We start from the raw sequence: 22740 nt of genomic DNA, 5'->3' as shown, positions 1-22740 counted from the left end.
GACTAAGTGGTCAAATGACAAGTACATTCATATTCAAGCTGTATTATAAATGCATGTACAGTAATTTACGTCTCTCAGCTACCACAAAAGGCTCTTGATAAGCAGGTAATTTGCTAAATGGACTCCTTTATCCAAGTATTCGAAGGGCGTTACAAGAAAAATCTGCAGAGGCATTAATGTGACGTAAAGGTCAAGCATTGTGACATACCTTTCAAATAATCCCGCCTAACTTGCGATATGATGAGGAGGCTGCTGGCAGCACTGTTCAGTGTGAAGCCCTTGATGTGGGTCTCAGCACTAAAAGAAGCAGACATTTAGAAAGGAATTACTGACATGCTTCTGATACGATAATAAATGGTTGAGCACCAAGGTGAAATTATAAAAACTACTGTTCGTATGTTAAAAATATTGCTGCAAAATATCGACCTGGAGACAGCTTTTGTGTTATCCTGTCAATGGTTATAGAAGGATAATTTTTTTTTGCATTCTGACAGATGACAAAGTTGGAAGTGAGCAACAAAAGAAACAAAGTACAAGATTTTTTTTAAACAATCGGTTCAGATTCTTGAATGCTGACATATTAGATGACTAAAATAACTGCATGCCCTGCATTGTTCTGTTGTATCCTAAGCTGGATACTTTTTCTTCTTTTTTCAATAGTCACCATAATTATAAAATGTAAAACTATTCTTTCAGCAATAAAAATGAAACATTTATTTTCAGCACTGTATATTTTAAACATAAACTAAAGCATATTATGAACTAACACCATATCATTTGGTTGATTAATTTTCAAATTTCTGTCATCTAGATGTATACAGGTTTTAAAGTGAACATACTACATTTGCTGCCTTAGCCATGTTAAAATCGTGTTTCACTTATCTTTATCTCCTGTAACACAAAACTTCATGTATCAACAGCAAAGAGAATCTTTAATAACACTGCTAAGGCTTTTCTAACACTCTGGAAATTAGTCAAGAGAGACTAACCAGCAATCACATAGAACTTATACTACAAAATGTTCCTGCTCCTAAATGACATATAGCCACATTTTTAATATATAAGGATAACTTTACAAATGTTCATTTCTAGATTACAAAATCTCTACAGAGAAAAGGGGGGCATTGCCATTTACCATATCAGCAATCAAGATAAACCTCACTGATCATCTTGTGGCAAACAACTGAGCAGCCTACCTACTTGAACTTAGAGGCTGAGCGGATTGGGAGGTAAGCAGGGTCATTGCTGAATTATTCTCCTCAATCCCAAGAAAATCCTTCACATCGCACACAATATGACTATACTCTCAGTCACTTTCAGCCTCCCAGGCTCATAAATGCAGTCACTGGACTCAGGATTTTCTTACTCTCCCAACCAATCCTCTTAATCCCTGCCTAAGCACCCACTGCTCAGTTCCGCCTTTTTTTTTCCCCCCTTTGTCCCATCTGTCAAAGCCCTTAAGTCAACAATTCATGCATGAGACTGTAAATTACATATAACAAAGGATTTACTTTCTCCAATCTTCCAATCTTTAGTGTGATTAAATAGATGTTAGCTACTATTACAGAACTAATCCATCATTCTAATATTCCTAAATTTCTATTTAAAACTTCTTGGACTAAATGCAGTAAATATTCCTCAGAACAGTGCTAGAATGCCAAAGCAACTAGACTTGGGTTGACCAACAGATCAGTAACCTTCTGTGTTGTTTGGTTGGTTTGGTCGGTTTCAAATGCAAAGTAGAGTGCAATTTCCTTCTGCCTCATCACTTTCTCATGGAAGCTTCTCCGTTCTGATATCTGAAGGAAAGTTTTTAAATCATCTGCCTTTTTAAATTTAAAAAAAATTACTTATTTTATTGCTTATGCTAATATTCATACTAAAGCTCTCTAAATATTATTTAGATTTCAGATTTGGCTTCAAGCAGAGTAAGAAGAACAAGATGTTAGCTTATATAAATCAAGGTAGTTTCCCTGTATTTTCTGAAACTACTAGGAGTTGCACAAGTTTCAGGCCACTGCACACATTTAGGCCTTGTAGGAGTAATCTCTTTGTAATACGAGGTTGGAAAAATTGTCAAGCATGCAGAAATGTGTGCAAAATGCACAGATTTGCTATTCCTCAACCATGTGAACACGCATAATCACTCTATTTCAGTGAATAATTTAAAACTTAGACTTCTGAAAATGCTTAATGCAAGCGTGATTTTGTTACTACAAAAAAAATACACAGATAAACACCATGAACGCTGCCAATATGAAACATTCTGTCTTGATTCAACGCTAAGCTGTTACAGGCCTCTTAGAATGTCATTATTTGGCATTTCTATGTTACAAGTTGGAGTATGAGAGTTCTGAGAAAGCACAGGGGTTATTACAATGGTTGGCTTTGACCAGTGACCAAGAAAAGAACCTCTTATTAAATCTGATTTTCTTTTTTCCTATGTAACTCGAGGTTCAGAGGCTTAGTCCTTTAAAACACACCTCCAACTCTTTGAGTCTTTAAAATGGTTTGTTCCTGCATTTTGAATTTACATACCAAACCACTTATTTAAATGCGGAAACTCTGAATCATCTGAATACTAGGAACAAGCCACCACCTTCTCTCTGCTTTCCAATCTGCAAATGACTGCTGATAACATGCAGTACTTTATGCATCTTCAAGTGTGTTTGAGCTGTGGAGCAGGGAAGCAGTCAGTGCATGTACAGATCCTCAGCAGAAAGTTTCAAACGTCTTCTTTGAAGAATCTTTCAATACATCTATCAATACATGACTGTTTTCTGTGAATGTTTCACAAACTACCTAAATTTTATCAACATTCTTTGTACTTCTAAAACATGTCCTTTCCTTCTATTTAAAAAGATTTATCAGTTACTTCCATTTCAGGGAGCTTAATTTGATAAATTGTTTTAGTTTTTCCTTGATACAAGCCATATACCCATTGAGCACAAACGCTCCTTATCATAAAACCTAGTTACTGAGACCTATTTAAATAACATTGTTTGTTCTTCTGAATGCAGAACTCAAATGCTTTTTCAATGAAAGACGTCTTTGGTCTAAACACTTTTAAAGAAAACTGTATTCAGTCAGAGAACATACTTGATGACAACTACCATTCTTGTTTTAACTGAAGAAACTGAAAGACCTGAATTACTTAAATTTTTGTTCTTCTTACCTCCATGTTGACAGCTAGTAACACTTTTACTCTGAAGCCTATAAACTGACCAGAACACACATTACAGGCAGTAATTAATGCAAGTGGTATACCATACAACTCACTAAAGGTTAATTCAATTTTAGTGATTCTAATAATACATGACAGAAGGTTGGATTTATTTCAGAAGTGTAAGAGTTGGATCTAAGGTTTATGGTCATCTCCTAGCCACTGGCATCACAGTCAAATGTACCATTTTGCATTTGGCAGGCAGCCAGCTGCGAGGGAGTGTGGGAGGGGTAGAACAGCAGCAGGGATCGGCATTGAGGGGAAGGCTCACGGGCAGTTAAGTAAAGGCATCTTGTCTGTTTGGATATTGCTCTAAAGAGGAAAAGGCAGACTGCCAGAAGGGTAGACTTTCAGTTCTAATGCCAAGTACATTTGTTGATACTGTTAGTTGAAATGAGTTATTAGCAACACATACTGTCACTTTAGTACCTTTTTAATATATGACATATCACCCTATGAAACACTGGCGTTATTTCTTACCATCACTCCTAACTACCAGTCATAACCTGTTTTCCCATTGAAAGGTAAGGACTTACCTGAAAATTATCCAGAAATTATTTCAAAACACCACCACCACCCCCAAATTAAAATCCCCCAAACACTGAAAAGCCTTACATGCATTTCACTTTGAGGGCTTCTTCAAGACAATTCTGTGTTAACAATGCTTTTATAAGGGAGTCATATGAACGATAATTAAACTCATTCTTCCCTGGCATTTTCAAGAAAATATCGTAGGCCTCTAAAAAAAAAAGAAAAAAGCCAAAATGAAATGCCATATTGTAATGATGTTGATCAGAGAAAGAAATCACCTATTCTTTAAAAAGGTCCACCTTAAATCTATTTATCCTCTGCTTTCATCTTTGAGCCCAAAGCTGTTGGTCACAGCTTGTTCAAAACTGCTTGTATACAATGATCAACTGACAGATACCTTCACGGAACAAGAAGTTTGCTACCGTTGTTTTTCTGTATGTGGCTGTTGCTTAAATGCAGCTGGTTAGAAGGCGAAGACTCGGGATTTGTAAAGCAACACCTAATTCTGGGGTATATAGCTACAGTGTCTGGTGCATGATCACAACAGCATTTAACAAATAATATAGGAGGTGATTCCAATATGGGGAGATCAAATTATTTGGCTACGACAAGATTTATACAAAACATACAATTTACAAATATACAGATATTTAACAAGTAAACTACGCTGCATTTGTTTGACTGATTAACAGTTTTATTTCATGCATTCACAATAACTGTCACTGTATGAAAAGATGTTACCAAAAAGGGGGAAAAATGATAAGCACACTTTTCAGTCATTTATTTTTCTGAAACAAGATTATGCAGCTATAAACATGCAGCTAAAACTGCTATCCAGGCTGTAACATATGCTAGAAAGCTGTATAAAAAACCACAAATCATCTTTTACATCTGAACTGTGACTGCATTTTCCATTTAATGAAACTCAAAAACCAGTCCATTTGCTAATTCAAGTTATAGCCACAATAACCTTTAAAACTTTTCAGAAATACTTGGGCTATCGCTACAGATTTCACAGATAAGGTTTTTTCTAATAACCTGAAAGTAAAGATGAAGACAACTCATTTGAATCTTGCTGTCACAAGAAGCACCACACTAACAGCACTTACTAGAGTGTGCTGTGGAATTTTAAACTAGCATTCCCCAAACCAAACCTGTTGGTATGCCTTTTGGTTTGAATCTCAAACTTCTTCAACCAAAGAGCATACGTAAAAACCTCCTGAAATATAGGCACAAAAATGACTATGCATAGCATAGTTAAAAATTGGAATTATCATTGCCATCTATAATCTACTTTGGAAACTTGGAGCTACATTAACTATATATATGAACAGAGATAAAGGATAAGAATATCACAGCAAAAATTAAATCCACTTCTGTGTATGTGAGTTTTATGTATATGAGAGACACATGAGAGAGATGGAGAGAGAACATAACCGATGTCTGACATTATAATAGTGATTGCACTGTCAACCAAATGACCAATAAATCAACAGCAGCACAACACAGGAAAGGTCTTCAAGTCCTCTACCTCATTTACTTAGAGGTCTGAGGTTAAAGCTTGTCCTGTTGCAACGTGCTCAATTCTCCTACCTGCTTAGATGCTAAACACTAGCATTCACAGAGTATTCACACTTGAAGACATTTTTTCTTCCACCTTCTGAAATCTGAGGTACCAGCAGACTAGAAATCACATTCAACAGTAACAAAAACCTTTTCACTGGTATAATCTATTACAATTGTAACTAATTGTTTCATTAACAAAAATGTAGCTGACTGGTGATAAGTTTGTTCTTTCTGCTTGTGAAAGCCTGTTTGAATTCTGTTTTTTAAAGCCAAAAACTCCTTATATTTGGAGGCTTCTGCAAAGCTCTGCTGTCTTCAAACTGAACTAGGAGTTCACCCCGTGTTTGAATATCCCTTTCTATTGGTTGGGTACAGAAATGGACTTTGCCACCAGTGGACATGATGTCAAGCGTAGGTTATCAACAACTATCACAGTCCACAAAATATAAGATCTATTTCTACATGGAAATATATTTTAATCTTTTTTGTAATGACTAGTTCAATGAAGAACTAAAAAACTATCAGTTCTGTTTTCCTGTTCTAGGATGTTTTGTGGTGTACATTACAAACCTATTCAGATTATTTTCTTAACTTTATTTTGCATCAGGGCAAGTAGCATGTTTGAAGCATACCTAGATGAGTCTCGAATAGAGGCACATGCCTTTTCAGGTATTATCAGCTTATATCTTCTTCAGATGGCAACTAAAATTACTAAAGCATATTAACATTCAAAAGAGAAATTATTGGTTTCAAAAAATGTATTGTGTTACACTAGGTATTTCAAGTAGAATTATTTGTTATAGAAGTGACAATTTGCCAAGAAAGTCTCAGTTCTCAAGATAGTAAAATTTGTTTCAGCAAGTGCAACTGTTTGGGATACGTGTAACATTTTCCCCTAGAGTCAAGTTCTCATACGGAGGAATCAAGACAAAAATTAAAATATGATTTTGCATAAATCAAGCACTTCAGAGATCAGATTTTGAAAACACCTCCGTGTCAGAGCTGATACATTCATGAAATTACATAACTAGCTTAAGTTTATCTTTTTCCTATCAAAAACTGATGTTGATAAGTTATATTCTGCCCTATTACCTTCACATCAAAATTACACTATACTGTTATATGAAAGTGACAACTTAGATGTTATACCTTTTAAGACAAAGAGAATTGTTTCCCAACATTCGTCTTTTTTCCTTTAATTCCCAAAAGCTCTAGACCACCTCCCCTCAAATATTGCACCTTTAAATAAAATAACATGCAGGAATAATTTACTGATAAATTCAATGTCAAATGTCACCTTAGACTGCTAGCAGCTACATTTTATATTTTACTTTTAAACTAGTCTTCCTGCAAGGTCCAAGGCACAGTTTGCCCCTGCTCTCCAGTTGATCATTTATGCTATCAAAGCCACAGGATGCTTTTCTAGGAATAATGTTACAAAACATATTGCATTAATTTTGCATGGTTTTCAGTGAAAATATTTTTTGCATTTCTCCTTTTCATTCCCAAAATTTATCAGCATGAAGAATTTTATGAAAACATTAACTTTATGTCTGCCCTAATATACAATTCTTGAATTCACGTACATAACATGAGATTGCATTCACTGCATATGGAACATCCAGACTCCACTTTAGACTTCTAAGCTATGCTCCTGTGAATGAATAACTCTATAGGTCACTTCACTAACAACAAAGTTAACTGTGTGAATGGCTGACTTATTCTTCTTTCAAAAACTCTAAGCCTAAAATCTGTGTGTTCAACCTGTAAAATATACTGGTAACAGTCAGAGAAGAAACTAACTAGGTATCTTGTATTTATACATCTCCCTCATTCTGCAAAATTAAATTTTTAAACCTGTTTAATTTTATTTTCTAATCTGCTTTCACATGAAAATGTGAAATTATAATTATTTGTCATAGTATGGGAAAGAAAATAAGAATTTTTGTCTTTTGTTTATAGTCTGTGCATTTCTTTGGGGGAGGAACAAAGGGAGGAAAAGTTTGCAAATTCTACAGAGAAACATGGACCACTTTAATCTCCATTGTAAAGAAGCTAAAGGCACTATGCAACACATTGAATCTTCCCATCAAATAGAAATAAGTAGCCTTGCAACATGAACAAATAGAAAAGAGACTAACATATAAAAGCCAGGTAGGAAGAGAGCAATGATTATCTCCACAACATAGTCCCATCTCATTTAATCTCACCTATTTAATTTCTTTGCCAAAATTACGGTTTAAATAAGGTACCTGAAGTATACTTTGGAACCATATCTGATCTTATTATTAAGAATTCAACAGCAGGGGCAAATATAAAATCTCTGAACAACTTCTTTTAATAGATATTTACCTTCCCATAAACATGTCCCAGCTATTTCACTTTATATTAATCAATCTTCTCACTACACTTCTTATGTCTCACACCACAAAACTTGTGACCAAACTGCTAGATTTTCTGGGAACCATAAACCTGGTATTTTTAGCACCAACCCCATATATAAATTTAGTTTCTGGTGCTTAATGGACACATTTGTAAGTCTAGAACACGGCATTAACCCAACAGTATGAAGTGAACTACAGACCAGCAATACTTCGGTTACTTTAAAATTGGCAACTTGACCGCGGACTGGCTTTCACATGTGCATTTAAAAGTCAGCATTTCCAATGACATTTTAAATATTTTAGCATATCCTTCTCATATCAACTTCTGTTACTTGCCAATATTCAGCTTCATTGTCAGGTACCTTTCCTAATATGCTAGCAAACAAACACAAAGCAGCAGGAGGCATCTGTTGCTCTCTATTAATTGAAATCTTAAAACTAATGTTGAAGGGGGGGAAAAAACCCCAGTGGTTTTCAGTTTACCTTTTGCATTGTTATTCTTGCAAAGCATCCTTATTTTTCTTTCTTCCACATTAGAAGCACTTGATCTTCTGGTATCTTCATGTCTAACCTTTAAAACAAATGAACTTATTTAAGTTACTGTAATGCTACCTGTTAACATTTTTAAATGGAAAAAAATATATTCAAGTAAGTGTTGTTAGCTAGGAAAGCTAAACTTCAGTTACCTTAGGTACCTCGAATGGAACAACCTGACCATTTTCCTCAAGTATATCAGCCAGTAAGGTCAGTGTTTTCTCACGAGGCACAATATTTTCTTCTTGAATTTTAGTCCAAACAGCTTCAGCCTTTTCCCAGTCACCATTGTTTTCTGAAACAAGATCAAAATCTTCAGATAAAAGCACATTTAGAGTATACATACATATATACAGTGATTCAAAACAGGTATCTTTGGAAAATAATTCATCAATTAATCATGTACTTCTGCTTCATATGATCATCAACTTGAAAAGTTCTAAACCTCTTTTAATACACAGAGGACACCAGAAGATGCAAACAGAAACAAACCCAAAAGGACTGTCTGAATTTTGAAATAAATGAGAAATCAACTCAAAAATATTGCAGAAGTGTTCCTCCTAGCTAATCAGTTGTAATACTCTTGACTGTTGATTGTAAAAACAATTAGAAAAATTTCTGAGTTATTACAAAACATTAACACTCTAAGGTACCACTTCTAAGTTGTATTTTAAAATTCTTGAAATAAATCCTCTGGTTATGTTGCTACTGATTTAGAGCATCTACATCCCAGAATTTACCCTTTCAAGTCAAAGAAGTGTTCTAGGCCTTCAGGTAAGAAGAAAAATCATGTATCTGAAGGCTGTAAAAGGTAAGCTTTCTGAAAGAGAAAAACTTAATAAATTGCTGCCAAATTCACAGAATAATTCATATGTTCTCAGGAATAAGAGCGATTTATATATGCACCACTGTATAAGACTACAAACACACAGAAAGCTGGACTTTGTGAAAGAAAACAGTTAATTACTATTTAGCTACATACAGCAGGTGGTTTCCTATGTCTCCTATTAAGTCACCAGAACAGCACTGACTTCTGGTTGTAGGTCCTATTCACAGCTACCTAACCCGGTCATCTGCTAATCTGTCCATTCCATGGTTTTATTCAGAACCCCAGAAATGAAGAGATGCAAGGCAAGAAGGCAGAGTCAGAAGGCAGATGATGGAATGGATCATTCACACAGCAATAGCTCAGACTGTAAACAGCAGCTCTTCAGCTATTCTTCCACTGTTCAGTTAAAGAACTTCAGCTATTCTGTAGCTCGGGCTCCACTAAGTCAAAACAGAAGGAAAAGCCGGAGCAGCCACCTCAAAGCAGTATGACACACTTGGATATTTCTCTAGAATTGTTATAAAGTTGACGTTTCAAAGCAGCATATGCTGCTTTGCCAACAATATTGCAATGCAATACTGAAACACTAGAGGGCAACGTTCTTTCTAGGAGCAGCATGGGTTTAGGAAAACACATGATGTGTTACTAGGCTGGGTCATGATTCAAGACCACTTTCAACAAGGTTCTGGCATCACTTCAGCTTTTTAGAAGAGACAGCAAACTTGGTAACTACCGTAAGTCAAATAAAATGATTGGTTTTAAGGACTAAATACTGCAGGTAACCTTTTAAATCAGATTATTATGGCAGTCAACAGAGTAGGACAGAGAATATCTTAACACTTTTTCATGTGCTTGTCCCTATGTTTGACACTCGTGAGGCCACATATAGAGAACTGTGTCCAGTGTTGGGCTCCACAACTATAAAAGAGATGCTGGCAAATGGAGCAAATTCAGCCACCAAGACAGCCATGGACTGGAGCAGACAAAGTAAGTGGGGAAGTTGAAGATGATAGTTTTGGGCAGCCTGGAGAAAAGCAGCCTAACAATGGATCTAATTGCTTTCTTCAACTACCTAATTGACAGTTACAGAGAAGAGCAAGCCAGTCTCTCCTTGGAAATGCACAGCAAAGGATGAAGGGTAATGGTTAAAAGTTGCAGCAATGAAGTATCTGAGGATGATCAAACCCTGGAACAGGCTGCCCAGGGAGGCTCTTCGATTTCCACCCTTGGAGGCACTCAAAACTTTGCTAGACAAGGCCATGATCTGATCAAATTTTGAAGGATGGGAAAGGGCTAGGCCTAAAACTCCTAAGGCTCTCTCTACCATAAATGACTCTGTAATTCAACACAACCAAACGTATTGTTTTGAACATTTTTGATCACAGCTTGGACTAGATGTTAGATTCTTTTTTATATGCTTAAAATACATCTGAAATTATGGCTTAGGTGCAAAGTGACAACTCTCTACTGTGCCTGTGCATGGGGCAGCTTTGATAATCTAAAATGGTTGAAAGCAGGAATGTACATGGTTTTTGCCTTTTAAGGTGACGGAAACCCACACGCATTTTCCATTTCTTTAAAAGAACAAAACCAATTTCATCTATTCAAAGAAGACTGAAGATTTTGCATGACAGAATTTGATAAATTGTATCTTCTTAGATACTCTTCCTAGCAGTCACACTGCCAGACTTAGTCACTGCCAGAGGTGAACAGGATGAGTGGAGAAATAGGAAGGCTCCCTTCCCTGTTGAGAGAAGATTGCTTTTCAGGCCTACTTGATTTTTGATGGTGAACCCATACATGCAAAGCCAGAACTGGGTACACTACAGTTTGGTTTTGAAGCTTTCTGAGGCTGTTCAGGAAATAAAAAGGAAGAAAGTTCTTAAGGGGTCTCTGATAATTTTTTTCTTTTTGTGGAAGTACTAATCTCTTCTGCTTGTGGTAAGTGCAACGGGGAAGAAGCCTCTTTCATTACCATAAGAAAAGAAAAAGGGGCTTTGAATAACACTTTGGTTAGCATTAAAACATCACTAGTTCTAGTCAACCAAAAATATAGATGGAGAACAGCCTAAAATTACTTCAAGCTCAAATGCAAGTTTTCCCATGACCAAATACATCAAATTGCTGTAATGGCTCATTAATATATATACACATTACCAAAGTACATAGCAATCCTGTAATACTTTTTTTTTTTACATCCCAATGTACTATTTAGTGCCTCATATGCAACCTTAACTCAAAATATTTTTTCAGGACTAAAGTTTCCAAAATTTTTATTATGTATAATACAGTATGATACACTGAATAACAAAACCAGCACAGACTGAAAAATACAGAGAAAAGGAAATGAAAAACACTGTAGATATATCCTACACTAAGTGTAGCATAGAAATAAACTTATAATTTTAAAAACTGTTCCATTCCTACAAACGATGCGAAAGTTAGGTTGTGGCTGGTGAAAAATTGGGTGATTTAAAAGAAAAAAGAAAAAGCACTTTTCAGAAACAGATCCAATTACAGGAGACTCCAGATCTTTATCAGCAGTTAAAGATATAACAAACAGTTTTTCTTCTTTAAGCATATTAAAAACCAAAACAGAGTAAAGTTTAAAATTAGGACACAAGACAATAGCACGGGTTGGAAGACTTGTACTATACAAGTTCTATGGAAGTGTTGAGGTCTGCAGGTAAGAAAACCTGTACTCTCTCCCCAGCAAGGTGCCTCAGAAAGAGTATCCGGGCTAATTTGTCTATCAGGATAAAACTCCGCTCCAATTCAGGGTTATTTCCTATTTCCAACCACAAAAGAAAACAGATTACAACATGAAAAAGATCACAAACTCACCACACAGTTGAAGCAGGTGGTAGTACATCTCATCTCTATCACATTCAAATAGATTTTGAGTTAATTCTACCAAGTGTTCCAAAGTCTCCATCTTTAAAAAGAAAGAAGGAAGAACATAGTTATACATCAGCAAACAATTGTTTTTCTGTATGTGTGCACTTACACGCTGTGTGCATTCAGCTAAAATAATATTTCTGTTTAAGTATAGACCAGCATTTACACAGAGCATTAAGTTCACCTCATCAGCCTGTCACACATCCTTTCACAACCATAAAAATCAAGCAATGAAATATTTCAAAACAATTTTTCTTGTAATATAATGACAGTTACATAGAAGACATCGTATGAGCCACATACCTGATTACCTGATATACACTTTTTTGCAAACCACTGCAACCTTCCAGTGTGTGCTCTCAAGCCAGGAGTCTGTAAAATATTTCCACAAGAAGAAACACATTACTTATGGAAAGGTAAACGTAATACATGTACTCATAATAGAAGCATATAGTTTTTGTTTGCTTTCTGAAACCTGAATGAGTCTGCAAGCTCACAAATAATCAAGTTAGACTGCATTTATGAGAGACTTAAAAATTGCGGTCATTTTATTCAAGACATTTTCATTTTTGGTTGAACACTGCTGAGAGAGTCGATCTAAAATATACTTCAGATAAACTGAAGTGTTAAATAGTTTCTATCACCACAGTAATAGAGCATTACTGCTATTACCCATGGTAATCATCTGTATTACTCATCATAAAGAATTACACCAAATGTTTCCAAACTGTCTTCACAATGAAACATTCAGCAGCACTAGAATGTTTTAGCAACTAGAAAACCATGCCTCTCAACGCAGCATCACCATTTGGTACCCCATCTCTGCTAAGACTGGCCATTTTCTTACATCTATTAATACCTAAAAAAACCGTGCTTTTAGATATTTGCTTTTCTTACTGAGTAAGAGAAGTCAGGATTTACAAAGCAGTAACTGTTACAACTGTAACACACTGCCAACACAGACGGCCAGGTACGCTACCTGCAAGACAATTCCTGTCCCAGAGCAGAGCAAAGGCTTACTCTCAAGTGTGTGTACATGGAGGAACTTACATGTAATAATTAATATGCCATAGTTCTTTCTGGTTTTAATTTTCCCAGGTTTGATGATCCTTTGCTTATTCATTCCTTTGGTATTTCAAGCAGAATACAGCTACAGAATACACATTCTCAAAAAGGTTTCAATCCTTGCAAACTCCATCTGGTATGGACTACCACATTGTGCCTCAGCACCACAGACCATAATCAAAGTATTAGTTCCTCCACTTAAATTAATTCTTAAATAAACACAGAAATATTCAAAGCTCTTAAACATTACAGGTATGTCAGTGCTTATGTCAAACATACCTTAAAAAATGATACAAAAAACCCCTGTGTGTAAAGCATCCATCATTTTCACCTCTTACCCTTTCCTCCCAGAGAGTACTTGAATTTACTTTTTTTTTTTTTTTAATACTCTCTTGTTCTAGCATAAGGATCATTTACAGAGAGGACTCTGCTTTCATTTCAGGTGTTCAGATTCACATTAATATAGCTCAAAGTGATTCTGGGGAATCACAGAGAAATGTGTGTTTGGACTCTTGAAGGCTTTTAGTTGTTAATATTATTAAAAAGTCTCTACTGTTTAAACATAAAGTGTGACTTCCAAAATTTGAACACCACTTCGCACAGAACGTAAGAGGCAGTTTAAACAAAAAACTCTGAGAAATACTGAGTCTCAGTTCCAAAGCAGTGGAAACAATTATCATTGGAAAAGTCAATTTACCTTCTGTCTTTTTAACACAGCTAACTTCCTCTTCCAATATTCATCAAGAGCAGAATTATTACCATTATACCTTCTGAAATAATTCAGCATATACCAGAAAACAAGCACGCAAAGATTCAATCAAAAATGTTAAAATTCACTGAAGTTATAGGAAACAATGTTCTGCAGAGTAAATGTTAGGCCATGTAATCCCACCAACCATCCAAACTGTTTTATACAATCACCGTAAGGTTTTTTAAAAGTAGGACACTAGGCCCCTAGCTCTTCAACGTGGACTGTCTTTTCTATATTTTTAACTGTACTACCAAACTAGTCTCAACCTAAGAGGTTACAGATAAATAGTGGCTTCTCCAGATAAATAGTGGCTTCTCCAGTATTCCAAAATGGTATATATTAAACACAGTTTTGTTTTCTAGGTACTTGCTTTTTTTCCGAGTAGGTTTCTTCCCCACCGTTATTTATGTTTATAGGTACCTGTTCAGTGCTTTTTTTTCAGAGCCACCAAGCAGTTTCACATAAAATATGCTGAAAACTAAGTCAAGAATTAACATCTTACACAACAGGCTCTTGAAAATGAAAAAGAAAAAAGTATGTTGCCTGCATTTGTAGCTAATCCTCTTTAGGACATGGTAAAATTCAAATGCAGAATTCACTCACAACTTCCAATATCATTGCTGATCCGATTGCCAATGAACTCAACAGCTCCAAAGCTACAAACTTTTTATAGTAAATCCTTTCCTGTTCAGAAATGATTGATGCGTCTGTCACTACAAGGACAGCTGAGTTATACAACAGATATCCTTGTGCTTCATTTTGAAATTGAGAAGTGTTTTCACATACTGCAGGTCTCAATCATCAAAAGAACATCTAGGTCAGATTAACTAAATCTCCTGGGCTTGCCTGATAGTCCATATTTGTAGCTTATCCCTTACCATCTCAGGGAATTTTAAACATTGCATTTAGCAGGAAGCAGGCTTTCTACAATACAGCAGGCTAAAACACAGAATAAAAGAAATACAAGGAATTAAAAATAAGGAAAAAGGAAAAAACTGTTAATATAATTACTCTTCCAAATTCCCATTTAAAATTTTTATCTTGCTTCTTTCAGTGTACAAAAAAATTTCTACCAAGTCACAGTGTTTTATTTTGGGCTCTTCCCTCATTTTTAAGGCGTTCACCGCTTTAAAGAAGGAAACAACTATTAAAGAGTCTCAAGCAATTCATACAACACAAACTAAATGTGGAGGTTTTCTGGCTTTTAAATTCTCTCTGAATATAAAACAGCTGTACTGTACCAGACCAAGGTCCATCTAGCTTTTCATCTTCCTAACAGTGCCTGTGGGAGAATATAAAATGACAGAAAACCCTGCAATACTTCTCCTTTACTGCTCTTTCACTCTTCGGCCACTTGAGGTTCATCTTTTTCTGGTTTACGGTTACCCCTGGAACCCTGTACGATTTATCATTCATAAGAACTTTTGGCAAAGGGTTGCCTCAACAACCTTCTGCAGAAAACAATCAAAATACTACCAGTTTTTGTTTGTTTTCAGCCTAGCTTCTACTAGCTTCATTTGCAGCCCCTAGATCTTGTATTGGAATACAGCACATTATTGTTTTCCCCTTATCCTCTCCATTTCCTATTGATTTCAGGAACGGTATACATAATAATTCCCTGTTTCACTGTTTCTCTTCCAGACGCAGCAGAACTCACCTTAGTCACATCTCCTATAGAAAACATTCCATACTTTTGATCACCTTTGTTACCATCATTCCAAGGCTCAGCATACAATCCTACGCTAATTTACTAATTGACTCTATACCTTCACACACAGAAAGGAAAACTAATTAGAAGGGGAGAAAGTATGCTGCATCTTTAGAAGTCTTGCCAATCACCACTCAAAAAGTCATGTGAATGCAACAATCCTAACACATTGAAAGCATCTGAGTTGTTCTCCTCCTTCCTAGAACCAGTCACTTCAGACAGGGGACTGAAAGGGTTCATCACCAGAAAAATCTTTCCTGTACTAATACTTTTATTTGAGCTAATTTCTACCTATTACAACTGAAAGAAAACAGATTGAAAATACTGACCTGTCAGAGAGGAATCCATTTGATGTTTTTCCAGATTTTTAGACAATGATAGAAATATTCAAGTTTTGTTTACATTACTGTTCCGTAACTGTTGCAGCTAACAGACCAATACTACTTTTTTACCTTTAAAAAGCCTCTCTTTTTTTAAGTTAAATAATTTACAGAAGACATATGGAAAATATTTATTTACTTCTCTCTGCTTGCCTAAAGTAGCCTTTTTTTCTTTAAACACAAAACTTAAAGAGAAACCCACAAAACCCAACATAACAGACCCTGTGATATTGTTCAAAAAGAGGGACTTTCAGAAAACTCAGAGTTGACACTGTCCCAAAACAGTACTTCTGCTCCAGCTGGCTTTGGATGCATAATTATTTAAAAGCCAGCAAAAGTATTTTTCATTTGGCATATTCATGACACAACGTTTATTCCTCTTTTGTTTTAACCTTCCAACACTGCACTACTGTGCACTGGTTGGCAAAACAATTGTTTCATATCCTGGAAAACTTATTCTAGCTTTTCACAGTATAACTTCACTATGAGTAACACATTAATTCTAACCTTTCAAGTTTAACTCTGCCCTCCTAAAGTGTTCTATGCTTTCTTCTAGATTCTAACATTTTTCTTCCCAAATTTCAGTCTTTTCTTGGGAAACAGTCCTACTATAATCACCAATGTGAACATATTGGAATGAAAGAGCCAAATTTTATAAATGCTACCCATGCTACACTTTCTGATGGTGTTTTTTGGACAGGTCAATCCATTCATTCCTCTCTTTGCAGATAAAAAAAAGCCAGTAATAATAAGAGACAGCTAATGCTGCTAAGGAAGAAGAACATTTCATGAAGAGTTACATCAACAGTCGAACAGACTTATGTTACCAGTACCAGAACCAGTTACTGAGATTTAGATGCCAAAGCAATATCTTGCAAGAAAGCACATTACTTCTCCAAACAGACAGCATTAAACAGACAGCTATAAGAACTGATGTATGTCATTTCCAACAGCTCCATCCAACATAAGCATTGGTGAAAACAGAACATTTGATGGTAAGTTCTTAATTTAAAGACAGATTTTTCCCTGATTCCACAAAAATGTCTACAAAATCTCACAAATTCCGTGCAACTTCACTGAAGCCTGGGATATTTTTGCACAGCAGCTTACTTGAACAAAGATTTTTACAACATAAACACTGTATGCTATGCTTGAATCTTCTCCTAAGTCAAAACTCTTGGTTGAAGTCCTCACTCCTATTAAGCAGCAGGTGTACTGCTTAATCAGAAAGTTGAAAGAATATGTAGAAACAAGTTTTTGTACCTCATGTAGCCATCTAAATCTGGTTGATAGATGAGATGGTTAAAATTCTTACACTTCTGCTATATCTTTGCCTCTTATTAAATACTCCTTCACCTTAAAATAGCAGTGCATTAGTTTAAAATACCAAAAGATTTGTATTAAATTAAAAAAAAATAATCTTACATCTGTGTTCATATGCATGAAACAAGGGTATCACTTCACTGCATTTCTTACTTTATAATCTTTATAGTGTACCATAAGTGAAGTACCATGGTCGGATATACAGAAAATACAGAAGATTGTTTTGATTACTGGCTGTGAAAAAAAACTTCTACACAATTGCACAGAAGTTTATAAAAGAAGCATCTTTAGGACTGAGGGATCCAAAAATAATATCTGCATCAAAAAGCATCTTTCCTGTTGCAATCACATCAGCTCTCTAATAAAACACATTACTTCTGTCTAGCTCTGCTTTTAAGTCATTGTATTACCAGGATAACACTAGAGCTACATCTGTATATGGCAGGCAATGGAAGCAATACTTTTCTACAAGTTCATTTTTCACCTTGAAAGAAGTTTAGCTCTCATGAGTTTCAAAATGGTTTCTTTAGTGGTGGCATAGAAAGATATCCTCGTTCACTTTATTCTTTCTAAACAAAAGAAAACCTTGCAAACTGCTTATAACTAAGATGGGATTTCTCTTAAAAAAAAAAAGAGTAATTGCTTTTGCTTTTTTTTGTAAGCAATTTTGCCCAGAGATAAATAATATGACGAAACACACCCCAACACCCATAACAGTGATTTCTTTAATGAGAAGCTCATCTGAAACATCCAGACACTTGCACAACTTTTTCGGTAAGGGATAATTGTAGGAAAGCTTGAATACAATTACATCTGTACCTTCAATATGACCGCTTTTCAAGTTTGATAACGTGGGCAAGTACTCTAATATAGTACCAGAGTTTTGAAAATTATGAGTAAGTTATGAGTTTCTCCAGTGCAAGTTATGCCTTCAAAAACTGCACGATTATAGTGTATTTGATATTTTATTTGCATTATCTGATATTTAATTAAAGGCATAAATGGACATATGTCTACACATTTATCCTCCCTAACTCTCCTGTTGGGAGTGATTACAATTCAAGCTCATGCTCGCCTTTCTGCCTATCCTACAATCACCTGAGCCAGCAACCAGCCTGCTTATACTAGGTTGATTTTTACATAAAAAGCCACAGTAGTTCACAAAAAGAAAATGCAAAGCTTACAGTCTCTACTGGGAAAAGTGCTGGGTTTTTTTTTTCCCCTGAAGTATGTATTTGCCTCAAAGCTTCTGTCAGTTACGTAGTTGACAGACTTTACCAATGCAATTAGTATCTGCTGAGTAAATACTCATGATTTTATTTCCTTCTCTTGAAACAGGAATATATGTTGCTTTATGTTAGGCAGACACTGTGAAAAATGTAACTAAACCGATCATTTTCCAAAAATTCAAAAATAAAAATAGGAAAGAGCATTACAACTGTAACATTAGTCATGACAACAGGTACTGATTTATGTTTAGGCACTATTGGGATAACCTACATTTAACAGTAAGATTTCCAAGAGAAATTATGCAATGAAGTACCATTATTTTTTAAAAAAATCTTTAGATAATAAGAGAACTTCACAACAAGAATCACAATGGAAGATTACATCAAAAATATGCAAAACCCCTGCTCTAAACAAAATCCTCAAGGATGTTCTCGGCTCAAAACAGAGCAAAAATTTGCTCTTTACATTGTAATATGATGTTGTAAGATGAACTCAAAGACCATTATAAAACTCAGCAGTATCTTCCCTCTAACACAAGTCCCTGGAGCTAAGAAAGGATGCATAGCTCTTACCATGATCCCACATTCCAGAACATAACCCTCTCCCTTTCTGAAAAGAATTTGTTGAATAGTCATCTCCTTTACCAAATTTACTTATTTAAAATATATTCATTTGGTTTCTTTTAAGAAAGCAGTACTTGAGAATGTCTAAATAACATGCACTGAAGTAGTAAGCACCCTTTTTCTTATTAACCCACATACACACATGCACATATGCATGGACAAAAATCCAACTTCACTAATAGCTGTATCAGAGTTCAGCTTCATAAGGACAAGTAATGCTTTTATTAGACTAATAGGACACAATAGTAAGAAAAAAAAATAGAATCTTTTCTTGTAATTATAGGGCTTTGCATGCCTAAAAGCTCTTCAGCCTTTCCTTTCCTTCCCTCTCAGTTGTATACAAGTTACTCTAATAAAAGCTATTACACCCCCTACAAACTACTTCTCAATCTCAGACCACAATTCACAAAAATTTAAATTTTGTTCTAATCACCTCCACTCTTTTCTTAACTGGACCAAAAATAAGTCTTATTGGGTAAATTCAGACACTAGATATAACCATCATTAAATTACACATTAAAAAAAACCAACCTAAATCCTGCTGTCACAAATCAAGAAAGTATCTTTTCCCAGTAGTTTATCTCCAGCATAGAATCAGCAAGACTCAATTTTATGATGTAGACTCTTAAAAAAAGCAATCTGGATGAAAGAAGGTTATAATCTCTCACTATCAAGTAGAAGTATTCTCATTGTTTTTATGGTAGATTAAATCCAATGGCAACTGGTATCTTGAGGTCTGCTGACAGTGGATGTCACAATTCTTCGCTTAAATCTGTTTACCTCCTGAATTAACTTGACATCTGTTGGTAGATATATTCCTGTATACTAAACTCACCCAAAACAGTTCTTTTGTCAGGTCTTAAATTTCAGCAGCGAATGCATCTTCTTGCATTTATTCACATAGGAACACATTTCATTAAAATATTTCACAACCATTTGTCCCTCAATTCTTCACATAAATGTCTTGAGATATGTGAAATGTGGTATCATATCTTTAACTATTAAATATAAATGAAATATTTAGTATGAAAGAAGAAGATGAGGACAGTATCACACTTCACTAAAGACTGGTTAACAGAATTCTGAAGCCATGCACTATGCGTTGCCATTTTCAAGGGAGGTTCCTCTAGTGGTAGAAAACTTGTACAGGTTGGTCTTCCACTGAAAAATTTTGCCATACAATTCTGAAATCTTTCCCTACAAATCAAATACAGTAATCCTCTCTTAACCTTCATCTCCAGTAAAACTACAAACAGAGCAGAAACTAGGTCCTTCACTCTTTCACTGAAGGAACAATTTTAATTTAATAGCCAATGTGAAATGATCTAGAAAAATTTCAAGAATTATCTGCCAAACAACAAAGCAGTTGACATCTCTACCACCCCCTACTTTCTATCAGAGGAGTCCATAAGCTCTTAACTGAAAATGCCACTGACCTGATACCCATTTTTAACATCGTGCTTGTTTTGGTTTTTTTACAGAAGTATTTTGCTGTCCAATGAAATACAGTTTAAGGTGTAATGATTTTACCAATACAGTGCAGAAATGGATTTAACACCACACCAGTTTAAAACTTTGCACACTTTAGCCATAGGTGTGAAGTGTTCATGTCCACTTTATGAAAACATGGTTTAGACTTTTGCTAAGAACATTTAAAGAGGGCTTGCTTGAACCTCTGCTGCAGGACTGTCACAGTACTTAGCAATACATAAGTCTTGGGACGCTACCAGAAAAAGCCAAGCATGGACATGGACTTAATTACATGCAGATTCAGAGAGTATCTTGATAATTGCATTCAACATGAATAATAAATGAAGGATAAAGTGTGAGTCTAGAAATATTCAACCATCATGCAGGTAAGACAGCCGCAAGTAAAAGATCTCAGTGCAAAATTCAGATATGGCCTAATAATTAAAATTGGACCAAAATGACAGAAAAGAACTATATTATAAGTATCTAGGTAGTTAAATAGTTAAATCTTTAAACCTCCATGCAGCGTACAAACAAAATAACAGAACAGGTGAAGGGGGAGAGAAGTAAATTCCTCCAAGGTGGTTTAACATTCCCTTTTTCATTCCTGCTCTCCTGGATGACCTTCACATTAGCTCAATCAGGTTAATAAAGTGGCAGTCAAAACTGAGTAAACATAAGGGAATTCCAGTTGTCCAGTTCTGTCAACAGATAAGAAGCTGTGGGTAGGAGGGATGTGGGAGACTAGGCTTTAGAAAATTCTCTTACCATTTATATACCAGACTTAAAACAATACTAGGCCAAGCAACTCTTCCAGAATCTCTGATCTACTACCTGGACCTCTGGAGCAACATATATGAAGAATTACATAGGATCACTCTCCAGGACAAAATTTGATTAGATATTATGAAAATAGGACATTTTAGAACACAGTACCTTTCTAGAATGTACTTCTTCCCTAATCCTATTTACTGAAAACTCATATCCCTTTCTCTTAGCCTACATTAGTTTTAATGTAGTTTAGTTTAGTTAAAGTCCAAGTGTATTGACTTTATTTTCTTTCTTTTTTACGAAAAACAAAACTGAAGGAAAAAAGGCAATTAAACTGCCTCTCCAAGTAAGGGGAAAAATCCTAAGTAACTAGAGCTAGATTTCATGACACAGAAGTCATGCTGTACCACTCCAAGGGAAAGCAAGCTAGTGTGTGTGACCTTATGGTAAGGGGCAAGAAGAGAGATGTTCCACCTTTGTTTTGACATGATCACCTTTGAAGGACTCAAGGCAAAAGCTAACTCATCAGTTGAGGTGCAATTAAGAACTGAAGAGTAAATCATACTTTCATGTACTACAGCACCCAATAGTAGAACTTGATCTCAGTGGAAAGCAAGACAGCACCTATCAGTACATCCATCTACCAGCATAACCTCAAGGGCTCAGGAATCTCCAGGCACAACTAGAATAAAATAGCCTTACTTTACAGAGCAGCCAAGGCTACCTTATTTGGAGGTTTGTCTCAGAGAGGCTTTCTTCACTAGCTAACTGCCACAGAACAAATGACAACAGACTTTCAAAAACTTAAGAAGGCAGTCTAGCAACATTGGAAACTGTTACCTTATCAACCAAGCTCTGAAGCCTTAGAGCTTAGCTTCATTTTCCCCCCAGTCTTCTCAATCACAGCTTCCCTTCCACTTAGCATCGCTACAAAAGAAACTCACACCACCAAATTACCACATGCTTCAGTTTACTGGTCAGGTGCATTCTTTGCCTCATCTCCTTTCTATTCACCTTTCGTTGTCTTTTATACTATCGTTCTCTGTTTAGTCTTGCTGTCCTTCCAGCAAGCAGATGAGCCCCAGAGGTTTCAGCTTTCTTGCTATGACAAAATCCCACAACATGAGCTTATATATAAGCAGGCACAACACATTTGTGACTGGATAATGTACATGTACAACTCTGACCTAATTTTTATAATCCCACCCAAATCTTACCCCTCTTCCTTTCCCACTGTTGTCACCCAGTTGTATTTTACCAAAGACTGAGATTTCACAGTTATTTTCTTATTCCAGTGGCTTTGAGTTGCAAGTTTTTCAAAACAGTAGTTGTAACTAAGTTTCACATAAGCATCTAGAGTAGTCTGATGTCTAAAAATAGCAAGAGCAAGCAGAGGCAGTGGTATCCAGTGAGTAACACCCTGTTCAAACAACCATATCCTCCGTGGTCTTCCA

The 22740-nt window shown here is 35.7% G+C and overlaps 1 protein-coding gene across 2 annotated transcripts in view; it reads right to left on the bottom strand.

The window, feature by feature from the left end:
• Positions 1-22740, bottom strand: part of LRPPRC (leucine rich pentatricopeptide repeat containing) — a 97606-nt gene that overhangs the window by 22468 nt on the left and 52398 nt on the right. For both annotated transcript variants that reach the window (XM_064446100.1, XM_064446101.1), the window contains exons 26-31: positions 12269-12337; positions 11912-12002; positions 8391-8533; positions 8188-8275; positions 3839-3962; positions 209-297 (exon numbers count right to left, since the gene is read on the bottom strand). In XM_064446100.1, the coding sequence (XP_064302170.1) occupies positions 209-297; positions 3839-3962; positions 8188-8275; positions 8391-8533; positions 11912-12002; positions 12269-12337 (604 nt within the window). The remainder of the gene's footprint in view (positions 1-208; positions 298-3838; positions 3963-8187; positions 8276-8390; positions 8534-11911; positions 12003-12268; positions 12338-22740) is intronic.

Source organism: Phalacrocorax carbo, chromosome 3, assembly GCF_963921805.1.
Source record: "Phalacrocorax carbo chromosome 3, bPhaCar2.1, whole genome shotgun sequence".
Classification (NCBI taxonomy): Eukaryota; Metazoa; Chordata; class Aves; order Suliformes; family Phalacrocoracidae; genus Phalacrocorax; species Phalacrocorax carbo.
This window is presented reverse-complemented; position numbering and strand designations above follow the sequence as displayed.